This window comes from Terrapene carolina, unplaced genomic scaffold (assembly GCF_002925995.2).
Source record: "Terrapene carolina triunguis isolate 2854851 unplaced genomic scaffold, T_m_triunguis-2.0 Scaffold85, whole genome shotgun sequence".
Classification (NCBI taxonomy): Eukaryota; Metazoa; Chordata; order Testudines; family Emydidae; genus Terrapene; species Terrapene triunguis.
This window is the reverse complement of record NW_020664436.1, coordinates 27,544,972-27,571,131: the sequence shown is the minus strand read 5'-3', so window position 1 is coordinate 27,571,131 and position 26,160 is coordinate 27,544,972. Positions and strand designations below refer to the sequence as shown.

Genomic DNA, 26,160 nt, shown 5'->3' with positions numbered 1-26,160 from the left:
CCAATGGGAGTGCAGAGCCGGTGCTCGGGGCGAGGGCAGTGCATGGAGCCCCATGGCCCTGCCCCCCGCCTAGAAGCCAGATCTGCTGGCCACTTCCAGGCTGCAGTGCAGTGCCAGCCAGGACAGGTAGGGAAGGACTAGCCTGCCTTAGTGCTGCAGCACCGCCAAATGGACTCTTAATGGCCCGGTCAGCGGTGCTGACCAGAACCGCCAGGGTCCCTTTTCCACTGGGTGTTCCACTCGAAAATCAGACACCTGGTCACCCTAGCCACAGATCTGATTCAGCTGGACAAGTAAGATTTCACTCAATGTAAGTTTTGACTATATATTGCAAATGGGTCACCCAGATGTTTGTTTTAATGTCGTCTGCTGGGAAAGCACTTCTCCCTGGAGCTAAGCTCCTTGCAAAACCAGGTGGATATGCCAATTCTACCTGTGCAATAATAGCTTCAGTATTCAGGCACTTCCTAGTATACACAAAATATTTTATTTCATTCTGATTGCTTCCTTTCCCTCCCCACTCCAAAGACTGCAGCATGTTGGAAGGAGGAAAACCACAAAGGAAGAGTCCAAGGATCACAGTCTATTTAGGGTGTTCTGTTTTTTAATTAAGACAGTCACAAACAGATTACATCTGTTGTAAGTACAGAAGGATAGGTGTGTGGGGAAGCTGCTCAATTTATTGTGCAATAGAAACAGCATTCAAAGGTTTTTCCTGTTGATTAAGCCAGAGGGGAAGGGGGCATAATAAGTGTAGAAGGTTTAACTGGTATTCATCTACTAGGCTTGATCAACTTTGGCATTAAAGACATTTATTTTTCATAAGCCTTTTAGCTATGCACAGTAAACAATAGTTTAAACAAGGTGGGTTTAATTGGACCAGCTTCTTTTGGACAACTTTATTGGACCTATCAAGATCCATGGGGTCCTATACATGCCTATTACAACTTGTAGTGTACCTCATCCAATGCACTAAATGCCCCCAACAACAAATGTGTGTGTGAAACCAGACAATTACTACATTCTCAAATGAACTTGCACAGAAAAATTATAAAAAACAAAAACACCATGTCACCTGTGGGTGAACACTTTTCACAAAATGATTTCTCTATATCTGATCTCTCAGTCCTTGTCCTCAAAGGAAACCAGCACAACACCTTCAAAAGATGAGCCTGAGAACTTAAATTCATAACTCTGCTAGACACCAAAAATCATTGACTTAATAAAGATACTGGACTTATGGCTCATTACAACAGTCTATAACTCACTAACACTCCTTTATCATATGACGGTAAAGGTGTTAACTGCTTATCTGTTTCATTAATGTATTTAGCTGTGACACTGAGTTTCCCAGATCTGAAGAAGAGCTCTTGTGTAAGATCAAAAGCTTGTCTCTGTCACCAACAGAAGTTGGTCCATTAAAAGATAGTACGTCACCCACCTTGTATCTTGAATATCCTGGGACCAATGCCACTGGAATAACACTGCAAATAGTAATACTATAGCATCCTGATTGTGATTTCTCTCATTCTTGAGGATCTCAAAGTATATTACACAAGATCTATCAATTATTCATAAAGAAATAGCTTCTGTCACCAGTGAAAAGTAGTCTCAACTGGTCTGGAAATTGTTAGCTGTTTAGCAGAACCCAGCAACATTACATGTGACTTTAAACTCCGTCCATCTGAAACTGTCCACCTGAATTGAGATGGGTAGAATGTAATTATCTCAAGTTCAGTTTCAACACCAGGGGCTAAAACCCATCTCTTGAAAAAAGTGCTCTGGAATATTTGGATTGTACAACAGAGGTCCTGCCCAATTAATGTCACACCCACAAGGTAGCACCACCAACCATTAATTATGGCTCAGGCATTAGTTCAGTTCAGTACTGACTCACAAGGGAAAAGTGTCACTGAATCAGTAGTAGTATCATTTCTGGTAAATGGCTTGACTCCAAATATCTCAGTGCTTTACAGATTTGAATATTAGTTGAAAGTGTATGTTAAAAGTAAAGTCCTCAGTTAGTAAACTTTAAGCTCAAAGGGTCTCAACGAAAAATCAATTTTTGTATTTTGAAAGTTCATAATTTGAGGTAAGTGAAGGGTTCCATGCAGACTTATATTTTAGATTTCTGTTGCAAAAGCTGGGGAATACTAAATAACATATCTGAACCTTGTGGGGACTGCCATGTGAAAGAGGGTTTTTCATGAAGGTTTAGAAAAGATTAAGGCCACTAAAGTATTTTTCTCCTCTCACTTTTTCTTTTTTCTCCCATGTCTTTTAAAGCAGGAGTAAAATTCAAGTAGGTAAAACACCCATTGCAGACTCAGTTTTAATTTCTGAAATCCAGATTCCTTAGCAATTAGAGAGAAATAGTGGTATTTTTCATCAATAAAGAGGTTATTTGGAACGGATTGATTTCCAGATGGGTGCGATTTAGTGCTGAGACAAAGATGATATGGCACCTAAATCAATGTACTTTTGTCTAGATCAGTAGATATCACCTGCCAATAACATCTACCTAACAAATTAGAATTAATAGCAAGGCAGTTAAATCAGATGGAAACCAAAACTAGGTAAAAATTAAGCTAAGAATGAAGGAAAATAAGATGTTTGATACTGTTTTTAATAGAAGAAAAGCATAATTTTTTACAGATGTAAAGGTTATTCTTTTCTTTTCTATCTACTTTGAGAACCAAGTCTTATGAAAATATAGGTGAAGTCCAGTTAACTTACTCTTTTGTGCTTGAGCCTGTAGTGTTTTCACTGGAAATTTTTTTTATAACAAATAACAAATACCTAGTGTGAAATCATGGTTTCATTAAAGTCAGTGACAGAACTTGCACTGATTTAGCCCTGCTTTTTATTCCCTTCTCCTTGGGATTGTAAACACTGAATATGTTTCAACAGATTCATTGGATGTTTTTAACTCTAAGAAATTGTGCATGTATGAACTGTGGCATTTTTCCAGCTCTTCAGGGGGTTTGAATTTGTCTGTCTTTCAACCCCGCACTACTTAGTATTTTAACAAAAGTATGTTCAAATGGTCATTCTCATTCAGGTGCATTGTGACAGGTTTCAGAGTAGCAGCCGTGTTAGTCTGTATCCGCAAAAAGAACAGGAGTACTTGTGGCACCTTAGAGACTAACAAATTTATTAGAGCATAAGCTTTCGTGGGCTACAGCCCACTTCTTCGGATGTGCATTGTGTGTCTCTTCCAGCTGGTGACATTGTTTGGTGGTAGTGTTTGAATACCCCTTAGTTTTACTGGAGGAGGGTTTTTTTTGCTTACAACTGTACTTTCTCCAATTCCTAAAATGTTTCTGGTTTTTTCAAGGGCGGGGGGGGGGGACAAAAGTTTGCATGTGTGGAGCATGAGTCAGTTTCAAACATCAGTTTTTTTGTTTTTTTTTTTGAAGAGCACCACATGAAACAAAGCAGCTGTAGCCACAATTAAAGGAAGCAGTTCTACATACAGCAAGCTGGTTCACCTCATTTATATTTGGAGATTATATGGAGTGTGGTTTAGAGTATTTTGTCTAATTTTGTTAGATTTCCAAAGTTGAAATTGGACTTGGGGGGACTGAATTTCCTCTGCCAAAGAGTTTTTGACTTTCAAATGCAAGAGATTCTTTTTGTCCTCATTGTAAATGTATAATCAGTAGTTACTGAGTTCGTTTCCCCCATTCTCCTGAACTGATGGCAAATTAAAAAATGTCAGGGTCACAACATGTTCTGTACATAGATAAGCAGATTTACATGCTTATTCTTGACCAAGGCTGACCTGTGAAATCATACAACTTTTGGGGAATGTGGGTGTGTGGTTTTTCAGAAGCCTTTCCTTTATACTTCATAGTAAGTGCATATGTAAACCAGCTGGAGTGTTTGAGTAAACTGGTGTACTCTTAGAATGCTTATAAATGTAACTTATTTAAATACTTGTAGACTTACTGCTTGCCAGACAAGTCAGGCTGAGACTGATTCTACTGCATAAACTTGCCTTTAAGGATGTTTATAAAACTTCTGATCTTCTGTATAAGCTTACAGAGATTGGAAAATGAGAATTAGTCTTGATGACACCGGTGAATACTACTGTTTCAGAGGTGGTAGGAAGAATGGAGTAAAAGTCTAGCTATCAAGCCTGGACTCTTTTATCATGGAGCAGAAGTTACATTGGTTTGCAAAAATGTTCTAGTTACACAGATTACACTGCTCTACAGCCAAAATGCTTCTGAAATAAATGTAGTCAAACTTTACTAATTCTGGGTCACTGAGAACGAAAATGATGCTTAAAATTGTTGATTGGCTCTAGTTTTCAAGATATGCTATTGGGTCAATATATACGACCCTTGACTTGGGAATGGCGGAGGATAAGTGAGTTATAAAGGGAAGGGATCTCAATTTAAACCAGAAATGACTAAAATACACCTTTGACTGGATCTATGAATAAATCTATGACTGGGTTTGGACAGTACTTGCTTTTTAGGCAAAACAATGAATGATGCAATCTGAAGCTGGTATTGCGTCATACATGATATGAATTGCATCATGTTATTCCTAGAAGTCATGGATGATGCAATCATAACGAAGCTTACATCACTCTGCTGAACAAATTGCCCTATATCAGCTCTAGAAATCATACAGTGTCGTGCTCTCTTATTTGTCAGTGTTTGATTTTGCAAAGGGACACATTTCTGTTTAGCCAAAGTGAGCAGAGATGCCTCGTACTTGTGTGAACAGTGCAGATAACTTCTGCTATGTTTGTGGTGAAGTGACTTTTGCATCACAAAAGCGCAGTATAACCACTATGGTTAAGAAAGCCTATCACCTTTATTTTGGCTGCAAAATTGGAGATCAGGACAAGAGGTGGGCCCCACACATATGCTGCAACACTTGTGCAACAAATCTTCGCCAGTGGTTGAACAGGAAAAGGAAATCTATGCCTTTTGCAGTGCCAATGATTTGGAGAGAGCCAACAGATCATACCAGCAATTGTTACTTCTGCATGGTGCCTCCAGTTGGGAAAGGTGTGTCAAAGAAGAAAAAGTGGACTGTGCATTATCCAAACATTCCATCAGCTATACGCCCAGTACCCCACGGAGAAGGACTGCCGGTTCCTGATGCACCAGAATCATTCTCACTTGAGTCAGACGAGGAAGAGGATGAAACTTCTGGTCCTGAACCATCAATGTCACAGGACCCACATTTTCTCCCATCCTCCTCCTCTGAACCACACCTCATAACACAAGGTGAACTGAATGACCTTGTCAGGGATTTGGAACTACCCAAGAGTAAGGCAGAGCTGTTGGGCTCCAGACTACAGGAGTGGAATCTCCTGGCAGGTGATGTTAGGGTTTCCATGTTCCGTGACCGTCAAAAGGATCTTGTCCCATTCTTCTTCGTGGAAAGTGATCTTGTAGCCTGCAACATCGATGGTGTGATGGCAGCCCTCAACATCGTTCACGATCCAGATGAGTGGAGACTGTTCATTGATTCATCGAAGACGAGTCTTAAAGCTGTTTTACTGCAGAATGGCAATGTTTTGCCATCAATTCCAGTTGGTCATGCAGTCCATATGAAGGAAACCTAGGACAACATGAAACAACTTTTGAGGTGCATAAACTATGACCAACATCAGTGGCAGCTTTGTGGCGATTTGAAGGTTGTTGCTCTCTTGCTTGGTCTGCAGACTGGATACACAAAGTACTGCTGTTTTCTCTGCGAATGGGATAGTCGTGCAAGAGATTCCCACTACATCAAGAAAGATTGGCCACTCCGACAGTCATTGGAGCCTGGGAGGAAAAGTGTTCAGCATCCACCACTTGTTGAATCAAGGAAGATTTTGTTACCACCCTTACACATCAAGCTGGGTCTGATGAAGAACTTTGTCAAGACCATTGACAAAACACAAGCAGCTTTCAAGTACCTCTGTGGAAAATTTCCAAGGTTAAGTGAAGCTATGATAAAAGAAGGTGTCTTTGTTGGTCCTCAGATTCGTGAACTTCTTCGAGATGATGCATTTGACCGTGCACTGCGTGGCAAGGAAAAGACGGCATGGAAAGCCTTCCAGTTAGTGGCAATAAATTTTCTCGGAAACAACAAGGCAGACAACTACAGGTTGTTGGTGGAAAACCTCCTCAAGGCATACAAAAGCCTTGGTTGCAACATGTCACTAAAGATACATTTTTTGCACTCTCATCTAGATTTTTTTCCACCGAACTGCGGAGCAGTGAGCGACGAGCACAGCGAGCGATTTCACCATTTGCAACAATGGAGAAACGCTATCAGGGCAAATGGAGCCCATCAATGCTTGCAGACTATTGCTGGACAGTGACAAGAGATGCTCCATTTAATGAATACAAGAGACAAGCCAAGAAGCGCCGAGTAGACACTGAATAGGACTAAACTATGTATAGAATAGTTCTTTGCCTTTTGTTTCATAATAAATTTTATTTATATAACCCTTTTGTTGATTTTTAAAGTGTTACATAAACAGGACAGGTGAAATATCATGTAAAGCAACTATAAACACATGAAAAGACCTAGGTTTACAATTTGATTAAAACTCTACTATCTACACAATATACATAGACATAAAATGTAAAAACTTAAATATCTTAGAAACAGTAGCCAATCAGTTGTTTTAATTATCATATTTGAATTCAGCACATCAAAATACATAATAAATAGCACATTTTATCTCTGAAGCAGACGACTTCTCAAAAATTGTAGACCAGTGTTATTTTTGCATCTCTGAAAATATGCTCAGTTACTATAATGCACAAAAAATCTAATCCAAAGATACACATACAAAGTTTTTTGTCTTCTGTATTATAATATCCTCATTTATGAAGCATCATGAAAGGAAGTAAGATTTTAATTATCAATTCAGTTGAGTAGATTGATCATCTAACATATTTCAGATTAATCTAAATTAAATGTAATAAAATGAGGCTTGTTTTAAACTATTCTTCAAATCACTTATTTTAGGACCAGGCTTACTCCAAGCAAAAGTTTTGTGATTAATCCTTTCAGAAATCCATTTCAAATAGCATGGTTTTTTATTATAAAAAAATTGATTTAGCCAATGTGTTATGCTCTTATATCTACGTTCCTTTCTGTATCATTCCCTCTTTCCTTCCCAAATAGGTTGTAAAAAAAATTCTCCATGACAAGAACAAACAATTTTATTCCCATGGCTGAATGGTGTGCAGAGTGCATACCAATTATTCTACTCACTTTTTAAAATATTTGTGGTGTTATTTTCTTTATCTTCTTTTGGAATGCTTTCTTATGTTTTCTGAAATATATATTTCCTGTGGATAACGTTCATGATTGTCATTAACAAAAAGGCAAGGTGCCCATCTGACTTCTGATTAACAAAGTTCTTTTGCCTTCTGGACTTCTGGCTTGATACGTAAGCCTGATCTTTTCAACCATTTCAATGGGAATAATACTCAGGGAATGATTGGAGAATTGGGCTCAATACAACTTCAGATGTTTCAATTATATAATAATTGGAAAATTTAGATATCTTTTATTTTAAAGTTGTTTCCCCAGAGTACTAAGCATGTGAATTCTCAAACCATTGAAAGGTATCATGGAGTTAAAGCAGAAATCTTCAAGTCCTCTCTCAAGTCACTTGTAAAATTTGAATATATTTCCTGTAACCTAAAGTAGATGTTAATACAGTAACATACTGTAGTAACATAATTCATGTGTGTATTAATGTTTTGCACCCTGTAATCAAGGATAATTCTTAGCTTTACCAGTTTTATTGGCATTTTTAACTGAATAGAAAGCAAGGTGTGTGAAGCTGAACAGGTATAGGCAAACAATAGTTGTCTAAAACTTGTAGCAACGAGGCATTGCCATTAATTATCTGCAGAAATACAGGTTTAGCTACAGTACCTGCATATGCAAATATATTCTACAGATGCCTAAGTTCACATGTTTGAGACTGTCTAATGCTAGCTTTCTGAACATTTCTTCTGACACCTGGAAAAAAATTTCCATAGTATTTTTCATAATGTTTAGTTCTAACCATAGAAATACCGAAATTAAAGTTGGGAAAACTCTGTTAAGTCATCTAGTCCATCTGCTGACAACACCGGACCCAGTGAAATGCTATGGACCCAGTGAAATGATCACCATGTGTTTGGTCTGTGCCATTGCACAGTTTTATTAAGAACATAAGAATGGCCCTACTGGGTCAGACCAAAGGTCCATCTAGCCCAGTATTCTGTCTTCCGACAGTGGCCAGTGCCAGGTGCCCCAGAGGGAATGAAGAGATCAGGTAATTATCAAGTGATCCATCCCCTGTCGCTCACTCCCAGCTTCTGGCAAACAGAAGCTATGCACACCATTCCTGCCCATCCTGGCTAATAGCCATTGATGGACCTATCCTCCAGGAATTTATCTAGTTCTTTTTTGAACCCCGTTATCATCTTGGCCTTCACCACATCCTCTGGCAAGGAGTTCCACAGGTTGACTGTGCGTTGTGTGAAGAAATACTTCCTTTTATTTGTTTTAAACCTGCTGCCTATTAATTTCATTTGGTGACCCCTAGTTCTTGTGTTATGAGAAGTAGTAAACAACACTTCCTTATCTACTTTCTCTACACCAGTCATGATTTTATAGACCTCAATCATATCTCCCCTTAGCCGTCTCTTTTCCAAGCTGAAAAGTCCCAGTCTTATTAATCTCTTCTCATACGGAAGCCGTTCCATACCCCTAATCATTTTTGTTGCCCTTTTCTGAACCTTTTCCAATTCCAATATATTAAGACAAGTTACTAGTGCCTGAGGGGTAGAGATACTCCTTGCAAATGACCTTAGGAGTGCACACTTGTCCTCACTACCATCTTCTTAACTGAACATAAACTATGCAGTCCCACTTTGATGCACTGTACTGGGGCACTATTTTGGCTGCCTGAGCCAACCACTTTGCACACCGATTTTTAAACATAGTGACAGCTTTAGCTCCCCCCGGCTAAGTATCCATCACCCTCAAATGATCAGCTTTGGAAGCTATGAGAATAATGATTCCCACTAGAAGTTGGAGCCCATGACCCTCACCTTATTCTTTTGGGTATTTATTCCAGCAGCATAGAGCCCAGAGGAAGAAAAGTTTAGACTTCTGTCCTGTGCCTACCTATAAGATCTTAATTCAAGGTCGAATCACCATCACTATAGCAAATAGGGAGGTGGTCAACCCACTACCATTCTCAGCTGCAAAAGCAGAGTGAATTATTCCATATGGTATATTTTCTAGTTCTGTGGTCAGTCTAGTTTAAAGTGTCCCAAATGGTGCAATTTCTGTGACTTCACTTAAGAGTCTAATTTACAGTTTTATTAATAAATCTCACTGTATTTTCTGCTATTCTTAAGTATTCCTTTAGATTAACACCATTATTCCTAGCCGTTACTCTCTTGTACTACTATATTCTTCTCCTTTCTTAGTTTAGATTCTTCAGATATCTCAGGACTGTTACGTTCCTTTTCTCATAAATCAGTCTGTTTATTCCCAAATAGTTTCTGTATCATTTTTTGCACCCCCTCCAATTTGTCTGTATTTTTAGTAATGAGTTTCTCTGAAATAAGTGCAGTATTCCAGATGTAGCTACATCATGGCCCTAGAGGGCTTTCAAAACATGTTTTGTTAAAACACGACTTTGAAGTTACATTAACTAATGTGATGCTAGACAGAAGTGCTTAACTGAATAGCTGAAATGACGCTGAATATGACTTGTCCTTATCTAGGTTAACTGCAGAGTCATGCACTGTTAGCTAACTCAACCTTTCATGGTTGTGTTTTAATATGTTAACTTTGTAGCGAAGACTAGAACATAGAGGAACTGATATGATGTGAGTTTGCAATGTGACGATAGTAAAAAGGGCTGATGTAATTTTGGACTGCATATACATAGTCATTGCATCTAATTTGCTGTCATTGTCAACCATAAAACTTTCTCAGTGGAGCTCATTTCTAGATTTCTCTCATGTTAAATATTTGTGTTGAATGATTTTACTCTGTTGTATTAGCTTGTATTCTTCCAAGGTGAGTCTCTCATTTTGTTTGTCCATTTTCTAATTTCACTAGATCTTTTGTATTTGTCTTTTCTCACTGGGGCAGATTATCCCAGTGTGGCATTACCTGCAAACTTTATTTACTTGCTCTCCACTTCCTCTTCCAGATTGTTAATAACGACGTTGAATTAATCGGTACCTACCACTGTTTATCCCCTGGTAAATTCCCTTATCCCAATTTGACACTGTTTATCATTAAATTATCTTTCTGTGAGTTTTCAGTCCATGTGATTTGCTAAAATTCAAATATTACATTTGTCACATTCTCTTCTACCCCATTTATTCCTTTACCTGCTTTTTAGTAATAGCTGTTAAAAGGTTTTCATTATTGCCCAGTTGTTCAAACTTTGTTTCTTAGGTATATAACAGAGGAATTTAGTGTCTTAGCCATTTCTATGTTAATTTAATCCACATCCTCACTTATTAGCAGGCCTATTCTCTATCTAGTACTTCCTCTTGTGAAAAACATTTGTAAAAATCCTATTCTGTTTCTTCGGACAACTTGCATTTGTTCTAATTTTAAGAACATAATGTGATGCACCAAAATCAGTACTGTACTTAATATAGATTTTAGTCGGCTAAAAGCTGAATTAAGGCCATCTTTTTCTTTATATTTGAATAATACAGATCAGAAAATGATTTGGTCATACTGTCCAAACTGAGTGCTCAAAAGGTTATCATCCTCTGTAAGCCTTTGATTTACAAAATTTGTAATCCTTATTGTGCATAAATTAAGTGCTAGGAGAATGTCTTGTTTAAATAGGAAGCATATAAGAGAGACAAGGTGGGTGAGATAATATCTTTCATTGGACCAACTTCTGTTGGTGAGAGACAAGCTTTCGAGCCACAGAGAGCTCTTCTTCAGATCTGGGAAAGGTACTCCGAGCATCACAGTTAAATGCAAGGTGGAACAGATTGTTTAGCATAAGTAGTTAGCACATAGTGTAAGGCAGGGCTTCCCAAACTTTTTTCCCTGAGGTCTACCTGTGCAGCTGTAATAGGCACTCCACTGTTAACATTTCTTGAGGAAAACGATTAATTTTAATCATTACATACATACAAATTATAACACTGTAAATAAACAATGGACATGTTTCATTTCATTTTAATGTTAACAATTGTAATTATAGAAATCCCTAGCAATATGTACTTAAAGAAATGCTTCAAAATCTTTGAAACCAAACAGTTTTAGTAAAACTAAACTTTAAAAAAAAGTTGAGAGCAAAATGTGTTCAGAGAAGGAAAACACAATTTTGTATAAAACTGAATAAGCAACACAACAATGTTTACAACATTGTTAAATTGTGTTGGTGGTTGGTTAAAACATTTGTCCAACTTTGAACACTATATTGTGTTTTCAATTTTTTAGTGTAAAATCTGAATTTCTGTGCTAAGTTAAGACCAACCCTATTCTCTACTATTTAGAAAAGAATCAAACGTAAGTAAAAATATGTAAAAACTTATAGACCAGAAGTCGTCTTAATGGGATGGATGTGCCTGCTTCTCCTTGCACAGTTTTTCCAGCTGGGGACATATGTTAGTGAGGTTCAACCTGATCTTAATTTCAATTTTCAGCCTTTCAGCCAGCTCAGGGGGTAACTAGGGCCTGTGGGCAGGAAGGGGGGTTGCTCAGGGTGTGGGAAGGGGGTCCTTAAGGGCTGTATGCTGGGAGGGGTGTAGCTCAGATGTGCAGGGAGGGGCTGTGCCCGAGGACTTGGTGCTGCTGCAGGGTCTGTCCATATGCTCAGTTCCTAGTTGACACAGTGGGGGCAGCTTCGCTCCTTGTGGCTGTGTATGTGCAAGGTTGGGCTGGGCCAAGCTGTCCTATACGGTCACTGTGGCCATTGGCACCCAGTGGTTCGCGGGCACCTGCTTGAGACTGAAGGGCATGGCGGCTGATACACAACCCACATGGGGAAACTGATCTGGACGCACAGAGTACCTGGCGTCGCTGCTCACCCTGTTCCCTCCCCCCCGAAACTCCGCCCATGATGGCAGATCACCCAGGACTGTGTCGTGGCCCACTTTTGGGCCCCAGCCCACAGTTTGGGAACCTCTTTACTAGGGGACCAGTCAAGGTAGAGTGGTCCTTTAACACCTCTGCAGTCATAAGCCAAAAAGAGGGGGGTGAGTGTGTTACAGCTTGTTGTAATAAGCCGTAAATCCAGTCTCTCTTCAATCCATGATTTTTAGTGTCTAACAGTGTTATGAATTGAAGCGCCCAGGCTCATCTTTTGAAAAGGTTGTGCAAGTTAGGACCTGTAGGTCAGACATAGGGTGATCACTTTGTGAGCTTAAATTAGCTGGTATATTAAATTCATAACTCTGCTAAACACTAAAAATCATGGACTTCAAAAAAAAAAAAAAAAAAAAAAAAGTCCACCTTTACTTTCAGCTGGAGAAGTGCTTCACTTAAGGTGAACATGCCATTCAGATACCACAGTGATACAGGGAGCAGTATAAGATGTCTTGCCCGTTATAGTGTTGCTGGTGCTGTTAGATGGCTCCTGTATTTCAATAGTGGATGAAGTGATTTCTGTATATATGCTGTAAAGCATTTTTATAATGTAAACTACATTCTTTTGTACGTGAAACTTTTTATCCATAAAAGTCCGTATTTATGCAGGTTATCTAGGAATGCAGATTAGAATTGTAATCAGTGTGCATTGTAGGAGAGATGAACATCTTAATGCTGTACAAATTTTTGCTTCAACTTTGACACTTGGTGCTCAAGGTTGAGACTTGGTATAAAAACCAACACACAATAAAACACGTAGCTTCATTTATGCTGCAGTGCATAGGTCAAATTCTCTTCCATTATCAGTCTGATAACATTACCTAGTTTAATTACCATACCTATTTTACATACAGTCTTGTATATTGAACACAGTGTCACTATATTTTATTCAGGAACTATTAAATGCTTCATAGATAATTTGTAACCTCACCAAAAGTCAGCAACACAAATAAAATGTCTCATTACATGTAGATTTTCTTTATGTACGTTTGAAACAAACTTGTGTGCTGTTTAATGTTTGTTTTAGAACAGTGTACAATAATTCGGTAATGTGATATTTGCCACTTATTACCCATTCCAAACTTCAAAGCTGTCATTAATTTCAAATAAGAGAACTGTCACTAGATTCCAAAACTGGAATGTAAGGTAACTGACCGTTCTTTTAGTTGTAATCAGTCTTAAATGTTGTACACTACGTAAAATGCATTGTTTTCTTAATTCCCCTAATGACTGCTGCTGTTGTGGAGTGATTTTACAAAATAGGGTCAGTCTGTTATGTAGATAGTCTGAGAAGTAGTTGGCTACTGGCAGTGAAAATGCAAGTAGTAGTTGCTAGTGCCAATTTCAGAGAGCATGTTGACTAAAATGAAGATATGACAAACTTTATAGGACAAATAAATCTGAATAGCATGTACAAAATATATTATTTTAGTGGGAAGAGACTTTTTAAAGGCTTCTATTTAATCTTTCTGTTTCTGGCTTCATCAAAAGGCTCATTTAAGGTTTGTGACACATTTGGGCAAGCATAAATCAATGTATGGTTTTGAATTAGTGATGCATAACTCATAGTTTAGCCATTTCATGTGAGTTTCGTTCTTAATTTCATGACTTGATTCCAGGTGAAACTCAGTGATTTCAATGGAGCTCTGATTGTGGGTTTGTTCACGCCCACGTTTCAGGGATGAGGGTACAAACATGCTTGGATCAAAATGAGAGAAAATATTTGCTCAGACTTTTGTAAGTCAGAACTGCAAAATTCAAGTCAGTAGAGCTACTCACATGTGTAAAGTTAGGCATGTGTGCTAGTAAATGCAGGAAATCTGGAAAGAACAGAGATGCTACCAAATCTATGATAGCTTATTGAAGTCTAGGATTTTATATAGCATAGACCTGCTCGGGGTAAATAAGGGTTTCATAGAGAAGGAGACTATTTGTAGGATCCCTGTTTGTTGTTGAATAAGGCCGGGGATTGCAGGAAGAGAGAGGATAGTTTTGTGGTTAAGGCAGTTGAATGCTGCCTTAGTGAGTTGGTTTCTATCCCACCTTCTGCCACAGAGTTCCTGTATGATGCTAGTCAAGTCGCTTAAACCACACATTTCACAAGTGGTCGTTAATAGTGTGTTCCTCATTTTCTGGATGTCTAACATAAGGGGTCTGATTTGTAGATGTGCTGAGCACTCACAGCTGCAACTGAAATCAGTGGGAGCTGTGCTTGACCTCATAAATTGCTGTTTAATTCCAAGTAGTTTGATAAATCAGTTGCTCGTTATCTCAGATTGGGCACTTAAAATTAAGGTGAAAGTTTCCACTAATCTGTGTGCCTCGGTTCCCTATCTATAAAATGGGGGTAATACCACCAATTTTAAGTGCTTTTGTTTGCAGCCTTCATTTTCTTTTAATGTAGGTTTTTGTATAATATACAACATTTAATAAAATTTCACATGTGGAATGGAACTGCCCAAAACTTGTGAGCTCTGAAGAGGTTTGAACTATTATACACAATCCTGTGAAACTGCTGTGTGGAGTTCATTTGCATGTCATATTAATATTTTCACCATTTTTTATTTTCTGCTACCCTTTTTTTATTGTAGTACTCCTACCAGAGAACCTGAACTTGTAGATTTATTAACAGGATCCACATCTTTCCTTTTTATTATTTTTATACAGAGAGAAATAGTAACAGTAATATTCCTTAATCCTGGTGCATTAATATAAATCCAGAATTTTTGTGAAGTTTAAATAACTAATAAAACTGTTTTGTCGTGGACTCGTGCAATAGGTTTCCCTCAGTTAATTGGGCATTGCCTACAGGTAATCTCTTGGTTGAAAATAAGAATTTTTTTAAAAAACATGAGTGCTAAAAAGTAGCTAGCATTTTGTCGGTGATATTTTTATATGGCTTTTCTAGTTATAGACAAATTTGTCTACTAAATAGTAGAAGTTTTGGAAGTGCGGGACCTCTTGTCATTCTTGTTTTCCTTGGAAAAATTCATTCTTTCACATACAAGAATGTTCAAAAATTATATTTTGAGTGGGAGGAAAGACAGAGGAAATGGTCTAAAACTCCGAAGTTAACTTCTGCAGACAGGTCTTTGCTTACAGAATTGAGTGAAGTATTTTGGTCTACAAAAGAGTATTGTAGATGTTCTTGTTTTGTGCACATTTTGTATACATTTTGGTATAGATCTAGCTCTGAGTAATTTTGAATTTTTACCTGTAGTATGCTCCTGGGAGACTTGGCTTTCCCAGTCCTGATTTTTTTATCTATATTAAACTGCCTCACTTTCCATTAACACATACAGTTTATTACTGCAATTCAACTTTTTAGGCAAATTCACAATCTTCATACATAAATGTGCAGTAGTTTTTTTTAATGGAAGGGGGGAAGTTAAACTTTCGCCATTGGAAAGAATTCTTTTAGTAAGTTGTCTAAATATTAACTTCCTATTTAGCTATAGCTGATTGACAGATTATACTAGTGTACACCGTTTATATGTAAGGGAATACTTTACCATGTTGTCTTTCACTTTGGGGTAAAAGTATTATAATATATCCTGTCCATAGAGGTCGAAATGTTACTGTAATGTATCTTTCTTAAATGATACTCAGGGAAATAATATATGGGTCATATGTTTTCATAGTCAAATTCACATTTTTAAAACTGTTCTTTGGGTATACTGACAAGTGTCTCTGTATCTTAGGTACTTAGATGATCCACATCACTGTAGTATCTGAGCACCTCACAATTTTAAAGGTATTTTTCCATACAATACTCTTGTGAGGTAGACCGTGCCATTTATCTCCATTTTACAGATGGGGAACTGAGGCACAGAGAGGCTAAGTGCCCAAGGTCACACAGGAAGTCTGTGGCTCAGAAGGGCAATGAACCTGGGTCTCCCAATTCCGAAGTTATTAGTGCCCTTCCCAGAGGATCATTTTTCCTCAGTGTTGCCTGTTTGTTTTCGGCTGTGTAAAAGTATTCATAATGTAAGTCCTGGACGTTAACATCCATGCATTTGGAAGGATGTTGCTTCATATTATTATAAGTGTTGTGGTAGTGCTCAGAAGCCCCAGTCATGCTCCATTGTGATAGGCACTGTACAAAACATGAAACTGCATACTTTCCCCAAAGAGCATGCTATCCAAGTATAAGAAAAGAGGCAGATACAGACAGAATTGATACACAGGGAAACAGTGTGACAATATTGGTCAGCTTGGTAGGCAGCGGTGTCAGCACACCAGCTGCCCAACTTGTCAAGTTTTTTGAAGCACAGGGAGGTGGCTTTGAGCACGTTTACTAGGAGCTCTTCCTATGTATGATGTGCAAAATGGGAGACAGCACAAAAGTGCTTGTTGGGGGAAATTTAACAAGTAAGCTGTAAAGGATGGCATCATTGGCAGAGCAGAGGTAGGAGTTGACATCTCAATGAGAGGGCACGGGTGAGGATAGGCTATGAAGGGCCTTGATGTGGTCTAAATGAGACGATTTAAAAATGTAATTTATTTTTGGGACTCTTAAAATTCCGTAGTGTTCTGTAAGTGTGCTGACTTGCAGTTAAGGAGGATACCTGTACACATGGTAGTGCTGCTTTGCAACTGCCAAATTATATAGACTGCAAAAAGATGGTTTGGGGAAGGGGCAGTGAGTTTAGTGCCAGTTGAGCAAGTGATTGCTTTTTAAACTTTAAAGGTTACTCTTGCACAAATGTATAGTTGACTGCTTTTAAAGTGAATATTTATATGGTTCTAGGTGGTATATAGAAAATATTCCTTTAATGTCTTGATTGAATGATTGGATTTATTGCTTTCTATATTATTTTTATTACTCATTCCAAATTTTTTTAAAAAGCATTATTGGGAATAAGAACCAAAATAAAAGTAAAGCAATTATGATCAGCTAGTAATTTGAATATTTTAGAGTTCAGAAGAATTATCTTGTATGTGTTTGAGAATTTGAGAAATCTAGAACAAGAGAAACTTGGATCAACTTGAGTTAACTCCATTTTATTGTTTTCATTAATACATATCCAGTCCTTCTCTACCTCTCCAAAAAAAACTGTTAAATTCCGTTTTTAGCATGATTGGCTTGAAGTTAAAATGGAAGTGGCTTAAGCATTATAGAATCTTTTTTTAAGCAGGAAATACCACAAATAGTACTGCTACCAAAATATCACAAATACATAAATCAAAATATGGAGATGAATTTATGCTGGTAAGTAGTATAGGTGTGTTCCCTCTAACACTGGTTCTGAAACTTATTTGATCACACTCCCCTTCTTTGTGTCTGTAGTCATTTCCCACCCCCCACACAAGTACATATACCACCACCCAGCTCTGAAGGCAGAACAGGGAGTGATCTCTGCTGGCTGGGCGCGCAGCTCTGAAGCAGTGCCGCCAGCAGCAGCACAGAAGTAAGGGTGGCATGATATGGCATTGCCACCTTTACTTCTCTGCTGCTGCTGGCGGCGGCGCTGCCTTCAGAATTAGGCACCCGTCCAGCAGCTGCCACTCTCCTAAAGCTTCTCATGGCCTTTTCCCCCCCCACCCCCCCACCCCCAGTTTGAGAGCCTCTGCTCTATAACAAAGTAACTTGGGGTGTTGTTCAGAGGAGGAATATTTTATATATGTATTATCTCAGCTGAAAATATGTTGTCGTTCCGCTAGCAATGCCACTGGTAGACTTCAGTTGATAGAGCAGTTTAAAAAAGGCACAGATCACTGTAGTAAATAATAATGTCACATTCCCATCGTTATACTTAGCGTGACACTTTTGAAGCTGGTACCCCTAACGTTAGATTAATCCACTGCGTAATAGCTTGCATGTGAGTGCATGTGAAATGATTGCACAACAGTATGACTTTAATGTATGCTTACACATGTCGTCTTCTAGGTTTTTTATAGGTACATTTAGAAAGCAAGAAGGTGGCATTAAGAATACAATTGTACATTTTACAGTAGATTTAAATTTTGGACCTGTCAACCATGAAAGTGAATTTTTTTTATTTCATCTCCTTTCTCCTGTATTCATTATTTATTATTTGTGTTACAGTAGCACCTAGACGCCCCATTGTGCTAGATGCTTTACAGATACGTAGTGAAAGACAGACTCGGCCCCAAAGAACTTACAATGCACTCTTCTCCCTTTCCTTTGTCATCTCAAGGTTAAATAAGTCACCTCCAAACTGCTCTCTGTTTCACCAGCCAGATGGCCAGGGTAGCAGTGTAATGCTTTGGTGTACCATGGGATATTGAGGATACAACCAGGCCCTTGTATTGGATTAATAAATATACCTATAAAACTACAAATCCTTTCATTAAAAAAGGATTAAAAGTTAACTGTTAAGCACAGGTTTAATAAACCTGTTTTCTTGTTGGATTATTCCTAGTCTTCTGATTATCATGGAACCAAATAACCTTTGCCTGTACTCTAGTTGCTACAGTTTCAAGAAACCAAATATTAACACCTTTTCTTTCTTTCTTTGGTGTTATGAAGATGTGAACTTTTTCCATATCACTGGTTTTGTAAGTTGGGGAAGTTTTAAAATAATGAAACATCAGAGTTGATATATTAATGTAACAGTCAGATTCATGGAGCACTTCCTTACAAAAGAGAAGATTTAAATATGACCTCATAAATGTCTTTTTATCTGCAGGGTGCAGGTCAAGATAAACTTGGAATCTATGTCAAGTCTGTGGTAAAAGGAGGTGCTGCAGATGTGGTTAGTAATGTTTGTAAATATTAAAGTTGTTAAAATCTATCAAATAGTCAAATTTAGAGATTACTTCAATAAAAACATTTGTAATTCTCTTCATTGGACTAATAAAATGTATTTACATGTATCTTGATTAAGCCCGTGTAAGGATTGTGTATATAAAGTGTTTTTCTTCCTTGAATGTGTAATTAGGATGGTCGGCTAGCTGCAGGGGATCAGTTGCTCAGCGTGGATGGTCGAAGTTTAGTGGGTCTGTCCCAAGAAAGGTACAGTATTGCTTTCAGATGATGAGTTGAGGAAGCGAATACTCTTTGTAAAAATAGAGAGAGATTGTGTGCAGTGAACAAAGGGCTTGGTTAGTTTTGGGACAGAAATATTAGTTTGACTTAAGGCTATTTCTGTCTTGGTTTATATTGGTTCCATATAGCCTCAGGAACAAAAGCTCATCACTCCATTATTTTAGTATGTTCAGAACAAATATTGCTATAGTTGTGGTACAGGTATCCGTATAGAAACATCATTGTATTAAATTCTTAAAGGGGTATATTCATTCATAGTATAAAATCTTTTAAGCAAACTGGTCCTAGCTTTTGTCTTGAAAATTTTGACATTGGCATTGAACTGTGGACATTAGGAATAGTAACTGCCTGCATACATTCCCCATTTTATATTCATACGTCCTCTAGATGCTATTTTCTGATTGTCCAAAGAGGATAAGTGACTTACGTGTGAAGCTGAATAGAAAAGAAATGCTGTGGTGAAACAGAAAACATTGTTGAATGCTTGGTTTAGCAACAGTGACATAAAAAGAATTGTATAGAGATTACTTTTAAATAATGCTATGCTTAGTTCTCTTCTGTTTGACTTCTGTCACAGGGCAGCAGAGCTCATGACAAGAACAGGTTCTGTAGTCACCCTGGAAGTAGCAAAACAAGGAGCAATTTACCATGGTTTGGCAACCCTGCTTAACCAGCCATCCCCAATGATGCAAAGAGGTAAAATAAATAACTGATTAACATTTTCATAAGACAGTGCTGCAAATTTAGGCCCTTTCCCCCAACACTGGTGAAAGGGAGAAATAATCCCTCAACAATCCACAATGAAATATGAACCCTTAGAAGACGTAGCATTTTACTCCTGTAATGTACATGAGTTACATAATTCATCTCATAAAGATTTCCGCATGTGCTTCTGGGAGTAATTTGAAGAGGTGGAGAAAACATATATACATATGTTCCTGTTGATAGCAGTGGTTTAGTATTTTATACCCAAAATTTTACATTTTAAACAGATGTAGAATCCATGGAATGGCAATGCAACTTCTCATACCAAGGAGTGAGCTCAGTTGTAACCATTGTTTAAAGTTATAGTACAAACACCGTTCTAATGATAAGTAAATGTGTTATCAACACTTAAGTACAAATACTATATAATTTATTTAAGCGTAAGAGGAATTTACAATCTAAATAAATGGAATACACAAAATTCACAAAGGGACCAAGAATTCAATTCACTTTTTCTCCCTCTCCAAAAGAACACTGATTGCAAAGATGTTGTGATACTTGTGATTACCAGTAAAATAATTTTAAAACAAAACAGAAGCCATTGGGCCATGTTTGGTCATTGATTTTCACTGAGAATCATGTTGAAATGACAGTTGTTAATTTTCTAGATCTGATCCTTTAAAAGCTAGGATTCTTTGGTATTTTTTCCAAATAATTGCTTCTCCCCCCCACCCCCCTGTATAAATCAAAAATTTCTTTCAGAGGTGGCATTTTAATGACCATGTGGCAACTTTATACAAATTTTGATTGATTAAGTTTTATAATATGAGAGCTTTCTAAAGATTATTAAAGAATGCTGCAATATAGGAAGGAAAGAGTTAAAAGAATAAACCCTCATTACTGCAGTTTACATCACGACCCCAGACACCATAAGCCTTTCAGATTAATCAAGAGACTTCTTTCAGTAAAAGTGCATCTGGCTTTGCCAAATATTATGGTGTCTTTGTTTCAAAAACCTTTTTGAAGCCTGTAAATCAAAGAAATCTTGAACTCTTAGCATAACAATATGGGATTGTGTATTTGAAGAATTCTAACTTTTTTAAAATCCAGCATGTTTTACTAGAAGATTCATTTTAGCTATAAAAGTTAAGTAACCTTTTTTTAAACAAGACTAAAATAGGAAACAGTTGTTCAAGTGGATAAGAACAAAAATTTTAAAGGTCTTAATCTGTTGCAGTTTCGGACCGCCGTGGCTCAGGTAAACCCCGACCAAAGAGTGAAGGTTTTGAGCTGTATAATAATTCTGCCCAAAATGGGTCACCTGAGAGCCCTCAGCTGCCTTGGACAGAGTATAATGAACCAAAGAAGCTGTCAGGGGATGACAGACTGATGAAGAATCGAGCTGATCACCGCTCCAGTCCCAATGTAGCAAGTAAGCTAAACTTCACTTCTGTTCTTTTTTCATGCAAATTATTAGTAGTCTTTGAAATCTAAAAATGGGAAGATGACTTGATTAAAATGTAGACTACATTTGAAATACTGACAGTAATAACTGCAACAAAATTTGGGGAAAGTCATTCATTAAAGAGTAATTACAACTAATGCAATTAATGCTTTATTATTGCCACATTATGAAGTTTAATTGGTTTGTTTTATTACATATGCCAAATTTATGTTACTGATGTTTAACAATGCTTACTTCAACTCTCTGATAGATCAGCCACCAAGCCCTGGAGGGAAGAATGCTTATGCTGCTGGAACGACCACCAAGATAACTTCAGTCTCTACTGGAAATCTTTGTACAGAGGTCAGAAATGGCAAGAAAAGGATTGGCTGTTAACGTCACTTAAATTTCAATAGAAGTAGTAGGGTTAAGCTGAGGTTTTTATTGAAGGTTTTTAATAGAATGCCACTGTTCAATTGTTTGTATTTATTCTTCTTCACTGTTGCTTTATTTGCTGCTGCTCAGTCAGCAACAGAAATTGTCACAAAATTGTGGTTATTGCGTTGCCATTTGAATTTTTGATTATTATAAGTAAATTTATGCAATAAGCATTGTGCATTTAGTTCCAGAGCACTCAGACCCTGAATCATAATTACTAGTCTATATTTAATTGTTCTTAGAAAATCTTAGAATCATATTTATTTGGTTGAAGCGGGGATTAAGAACAATGCCTAAAAATATACTTGTTAAAAAAGAAATTAGAAGTTAAAATAAAATAAAATCTGCAGAAATCTGTATGATAAGTTTTAACCTATTCTCTCTATCTTTTACAGGAGCAGACACTGCCACCAAGACCTGAAGCTTATCCTATACCAACACAAACCTATACCAGAGAATATTTCACATTCCCAGCTTCAAAATCCCAGGATCGAATGGGTCCTGCTCAGAATCAGTGGCCGAGTTATGAAGACAAACCACAGATCCAGGCAGAGAGTAATCACTCAATTAGTGCTGCAATGCAGGTTAGAAACAATCTGTCAAGAATTTAAAAACCTTTCCCTTCTGTTTGCTGATTGCTGAAGACAAAGAAATACAAAATATTAGGTTTTCTCTTTCAAAACATTTAATAATTTTTTTAAAAAGCAAACTAAGGTGCCAGTTCCACAAGAAGTTTTAAACAGACAGACCCCAGTGCCTGCGTGTAGTTTTGTTGATGTGGCTTTTTTTTTTTTTTTTTTTTTTTTTAAGTGGAGCAGAGAAATATCTGTAGGTCAGAACCAACCCAAGGTCTATAGTGAAATGTATTTACTTCAGTCACTTGTAAACTGCCTCTCGTTATAAAAACAGTGCACCAGTTGTACTATTATGGAAACCATTTACCACAGAGTCTTGCATTCTCACAATATTTAATGTATACTCACAATACTCCTAGGAGATGGAGAGAACTATAATTCTCTATTGTGCTGATAGACTTGCCCAACGCCTCAGAGGAAATCTGCGGTGGACCACGGAATTGAACCAGGGTCTCCCATCTCCCACACTAGTAATGCCCACCCACCATCTTCCTCTGTAAAACCACCATACAGCATCCCTCAGCATTCATAATAAGCACAGAAAAGATTTAGAATTGGGTGCTAAAATCTAATGTAGTTTTCAAAAAGCTTTTCTTTCTTGATTCTTGAGGTAGCAATCCTACAAAAAAAAGTAGGAAACTGACTCTGGAAACCTTACTTGTGAGAGTAATCCTCACTCATGCCAATAGTGCCACTGAAGTCAATGCAGTAATCACTTGAGAGAGGATTATAGGTAAAACCTTAGTATGATTGTGCTGATATGCAGTTGGTGCCTATAATACACTTCCAGTTTTCACAGCTGTTAAGAATTTAGAACGCAAACCCAGTGTTCATTTAACTTTCATGAGGGTTTAAGATGGAAATTAACACATCATATTATGGCTAATTGCTATAAAAATATTTTAGCTAAACATCAACACCTAAATACCCCACATTTAGAAAGCTGATGATAGGTATAGACCTTGAGTTGCAGCTTGAAACCCTGATTCCGCCAGGAAAAATGCATTTTACTAAAGCAACAAATGGCTGGGAGTTTGTTTTTCACAAGTACTTGAAAAGTAGGTTAGGATTTCACATATCAATCAATGCTTTTAAATTTCATTGTTAAAATAAATCAGCTTTAAAAATCTCACAGCATCAATTACTTTTTAATGAAATCCACAAGCGTTGTTTTTATAGGGTTTTATTTTTGTTTTAAAAAGCATCATTTTTCTCAGTTTCAGAATAATTTCATTTTTGTAAAATCATTTTAGTGAATGATCTCTTCTGGTTATTTTTTGTCAAATTAACTAGTTATTCACTTTTAAGGAGCAGTTTCATTTAAATTATATTTGGAGCTGTGGTCATGAAAGTTGCAGTAACTAATGGCTGACTTAAAATGCCTGTTTTATCATCTAAATGCATAAGTTATTAGAAAACTGTTTGGCTAGGTGCATCTTCCCAGTGCTTCTGACACAAGTAGCTGTGTGTTCAGAGCTACAGAACTAATAGAGCATAAAAAATACACCCTTTCATCCCAAACAAGGCATTCTTTCTAGTTCATGGTTAAGGTCATTGGTTTGGCAGCATGGAGAAGTTTGCATTGTTAGTCTCCTCCAGTGTCACTTATGGAAAGTCTGTATGTTCTTTGTCAATACTGAAAATGTTCTAATCCTCAAAAATATGAATATTTGCTTCAAGAAAAAATAAAATATTTAAATAGATTTCATCAGCCTAATCATGTTTGAATATTTTTCATATCCAATTGAATTCCCACTTTCTATGCAGTAATAGTAGTTAGTGCTTGACATCTTTTAAAATGCTATAAGTATACAAACTAATAAATGCTTAATATTCCTGTGAGGTAGTTGAGTAAGGTGGGGCATCTAAGCACCCACATCCTCTACCCCAAATGATTCTCACAGTGGCAAGAGAGGGGAGAATGCCCCCAATTGGGGGGTGGATGATTTCCCCCCCCCCCTTCCCTCAGCGCTCCTTGTTTGTGTGTCTGTGTTCATGAAAGAAAAATGTTTGCCAGCCCAGCAGTAGGCTGGACTGAAGAGTTATTGCACTTGAGTTACTGTTGGAGGCTGCCAGTGTGTTTGTAAGTGGGTAAGAGCTGATAAGGATAGCCCTGAGAACTTGTGTGAGATGGGGGAGATTGCTGGCATGAGCTCTCCTTTGTTTTCATCATTCCCTCAGTGTAGCTTGACAGCTCTGCCTCAGAGCTTACAAAGTTTTCCTAGGCTTGCATAGTTTAAAAGGCTCAGTGATTTTGTGGTGGTGCAGACATTAAATTATTGGAAACTTGCTAGTTATGAAGGTTCTCTACGTTACCAAAAAGAGTAAATGTATTGATAAGAAGGCTTTTTGTCTTGTAGAAATGCATTTTTTATCATCCATTATTTTTTTTATTGGATATAAATTTTATTACATATAGATTAACTAATACGCATACTTTGTTTTATTTCTTCCAGCGTGCAGCTCATTCCCAGGAAGAACTTCGAGATGATAAAGTTTTCCAACCAGAGAGGAATCGTCTGGAGGTGGTTATAAGAAAGGATGTAGAGTACATTGATCGAAAGTCAGACAGTGATCCATGGATGAATTCATCTGTGGATTCCAGCACATCCAGCCAAGAGCATCTGAACCACTCCTCCAAATCTATTTCCCCTGGTTCTTGTTTAACCAAAAGTGGACCTGGCCGTTGGAAAACTCCAGCTATCAACCAGCCAACACCAGTGACAGTTTCCCAGCCCATCAGAACAGACCTTCCTCCACCTCCCCCTCCTCCACCAGTGCACTATGCAGCTGATTTTGATGGACTGCAAATGGATTTGCCTTTGCCTCTGCCTCCACCTCCCCCTTCAAACCAGCTAGGAACGCTAGCTGCTGCAGAACGTAAAAAAAGAGAGGAGCATCAGCGGTGGTATGAAAAGGAAAAAGCGCGTCTAGAGGAAGAGCGAGAGAGGAAGCGTCGTGAGCAGGAAAGGAAATTGGGCCAGATGCGTACTCAGCCTATGGTTTCTCCTGTTTCTGTGCAGCAGGTGAAACCAGAAAAGCCTTCAACATTGCAGAGGTCCCAGGACACTGTCATTCGAGAGCTACAGCCCCAACAGCAGCCCCGAACCATCGAACGTAGAGATCTGCAGTACATCACCATCAGCAAAGAAGAACTGTCCTCCAGTGATAGCTTGTCTCCTGATCCCTGGAAACGGGATGCTAAGGAGAAGCTAGAAAAACAACAGCAGATGCACATTGTGGACATGCTGAGTAAAGAGATTCAGGAACTTCAAAACAAGCCCGACCGTACAGCAGAAGAGAACGATCGCCTGCGCAAACTTATGCTCGAGTGGCAGTTCCAGAAACGACTTCAAGAGTCAAAGCAAAAGGATGAGGATGATGACGAGGAAGAAGATGATGATGTGGATACCATGCTAATTATGCAACGGCTGGAGGCTGAAAAAAGAGCAAGGGTAAAAGGGGGTAATCCTTTCTAGGCACAAGTATAGCAAACATTTATTTAAACTTGTGTTCTTTAGTAGACTGGTTAAACTAAATTTGAAATTGTCACAGGATAAAGGAGGACTGGACTGTCGTAATGTCCCTGTCTTTCATTATATAGAAAATGCTAAAGAAAAATATTGTAAACTACCTTGGTTTGGCCAGTTAAGTGGTGTATTATAAAAGTATGAAGCAACTAACTGCAAAGATGAGAGCAAAATCTTTTTCCCTGGCTGTAAAACTTTTCCTTCAGAGAAATGACTATCCCTTCCCCCTAGATAGGGGAAGAGGTAGTTATTGACTGTAATTCCCTCAAAGTAACGTACACAAGTTGATGC

At 37.9% G+C, this 26,160-nt stretch overlaps 1 protein-coding gene across 16 annotated transcripts in view; it reads left to right on the top strand.

Annotated features, from left to right (window-relative positions):
- AFDN (afadin, adherens junction formation factor) overlaps positions 1 to 26,160 on the top strand; it is a 221,141-nt gene that overhangs the window by 171,499 nt on the left and 23,482 nt on the right. For all 16 annotated transcript variants that reach the window (XM_024205965.2, XM_026649712.2, XM_026649711.2 and 13 more), the window contains 7 exons: positions 18,759 to 18,824; positions 19,011 to 19,084; positions 19,695 to 19,813; positions 21,060 to 21,254; positions 21,538 to 21,629; positions 22,100 to 22,288; positions 24,796 to 25,794. In XM_024205965.2, the coding sequence (XP_024061733.1) occupies positions 18,759 to 18,824; positions 19,011 to 19,084; positions 19,695 to 19,813; positions 21,060 to 21,254; positions 21,538 to 21,629; positions 22,100 to 22,288; positions 24,796 to 25,794 (1,734 nt within the window). The remainder of the gene's footprint in view (positions 1 to 18,758; positions 18,825 to 19,010; positions 19,085 to 19,694; positions 19,814 to 21,059; positions 21,255 to 21,537; positions 21,630 to 22,099; positions 22,289 to 24,795; positions 25,795 to 26,160) is intronic.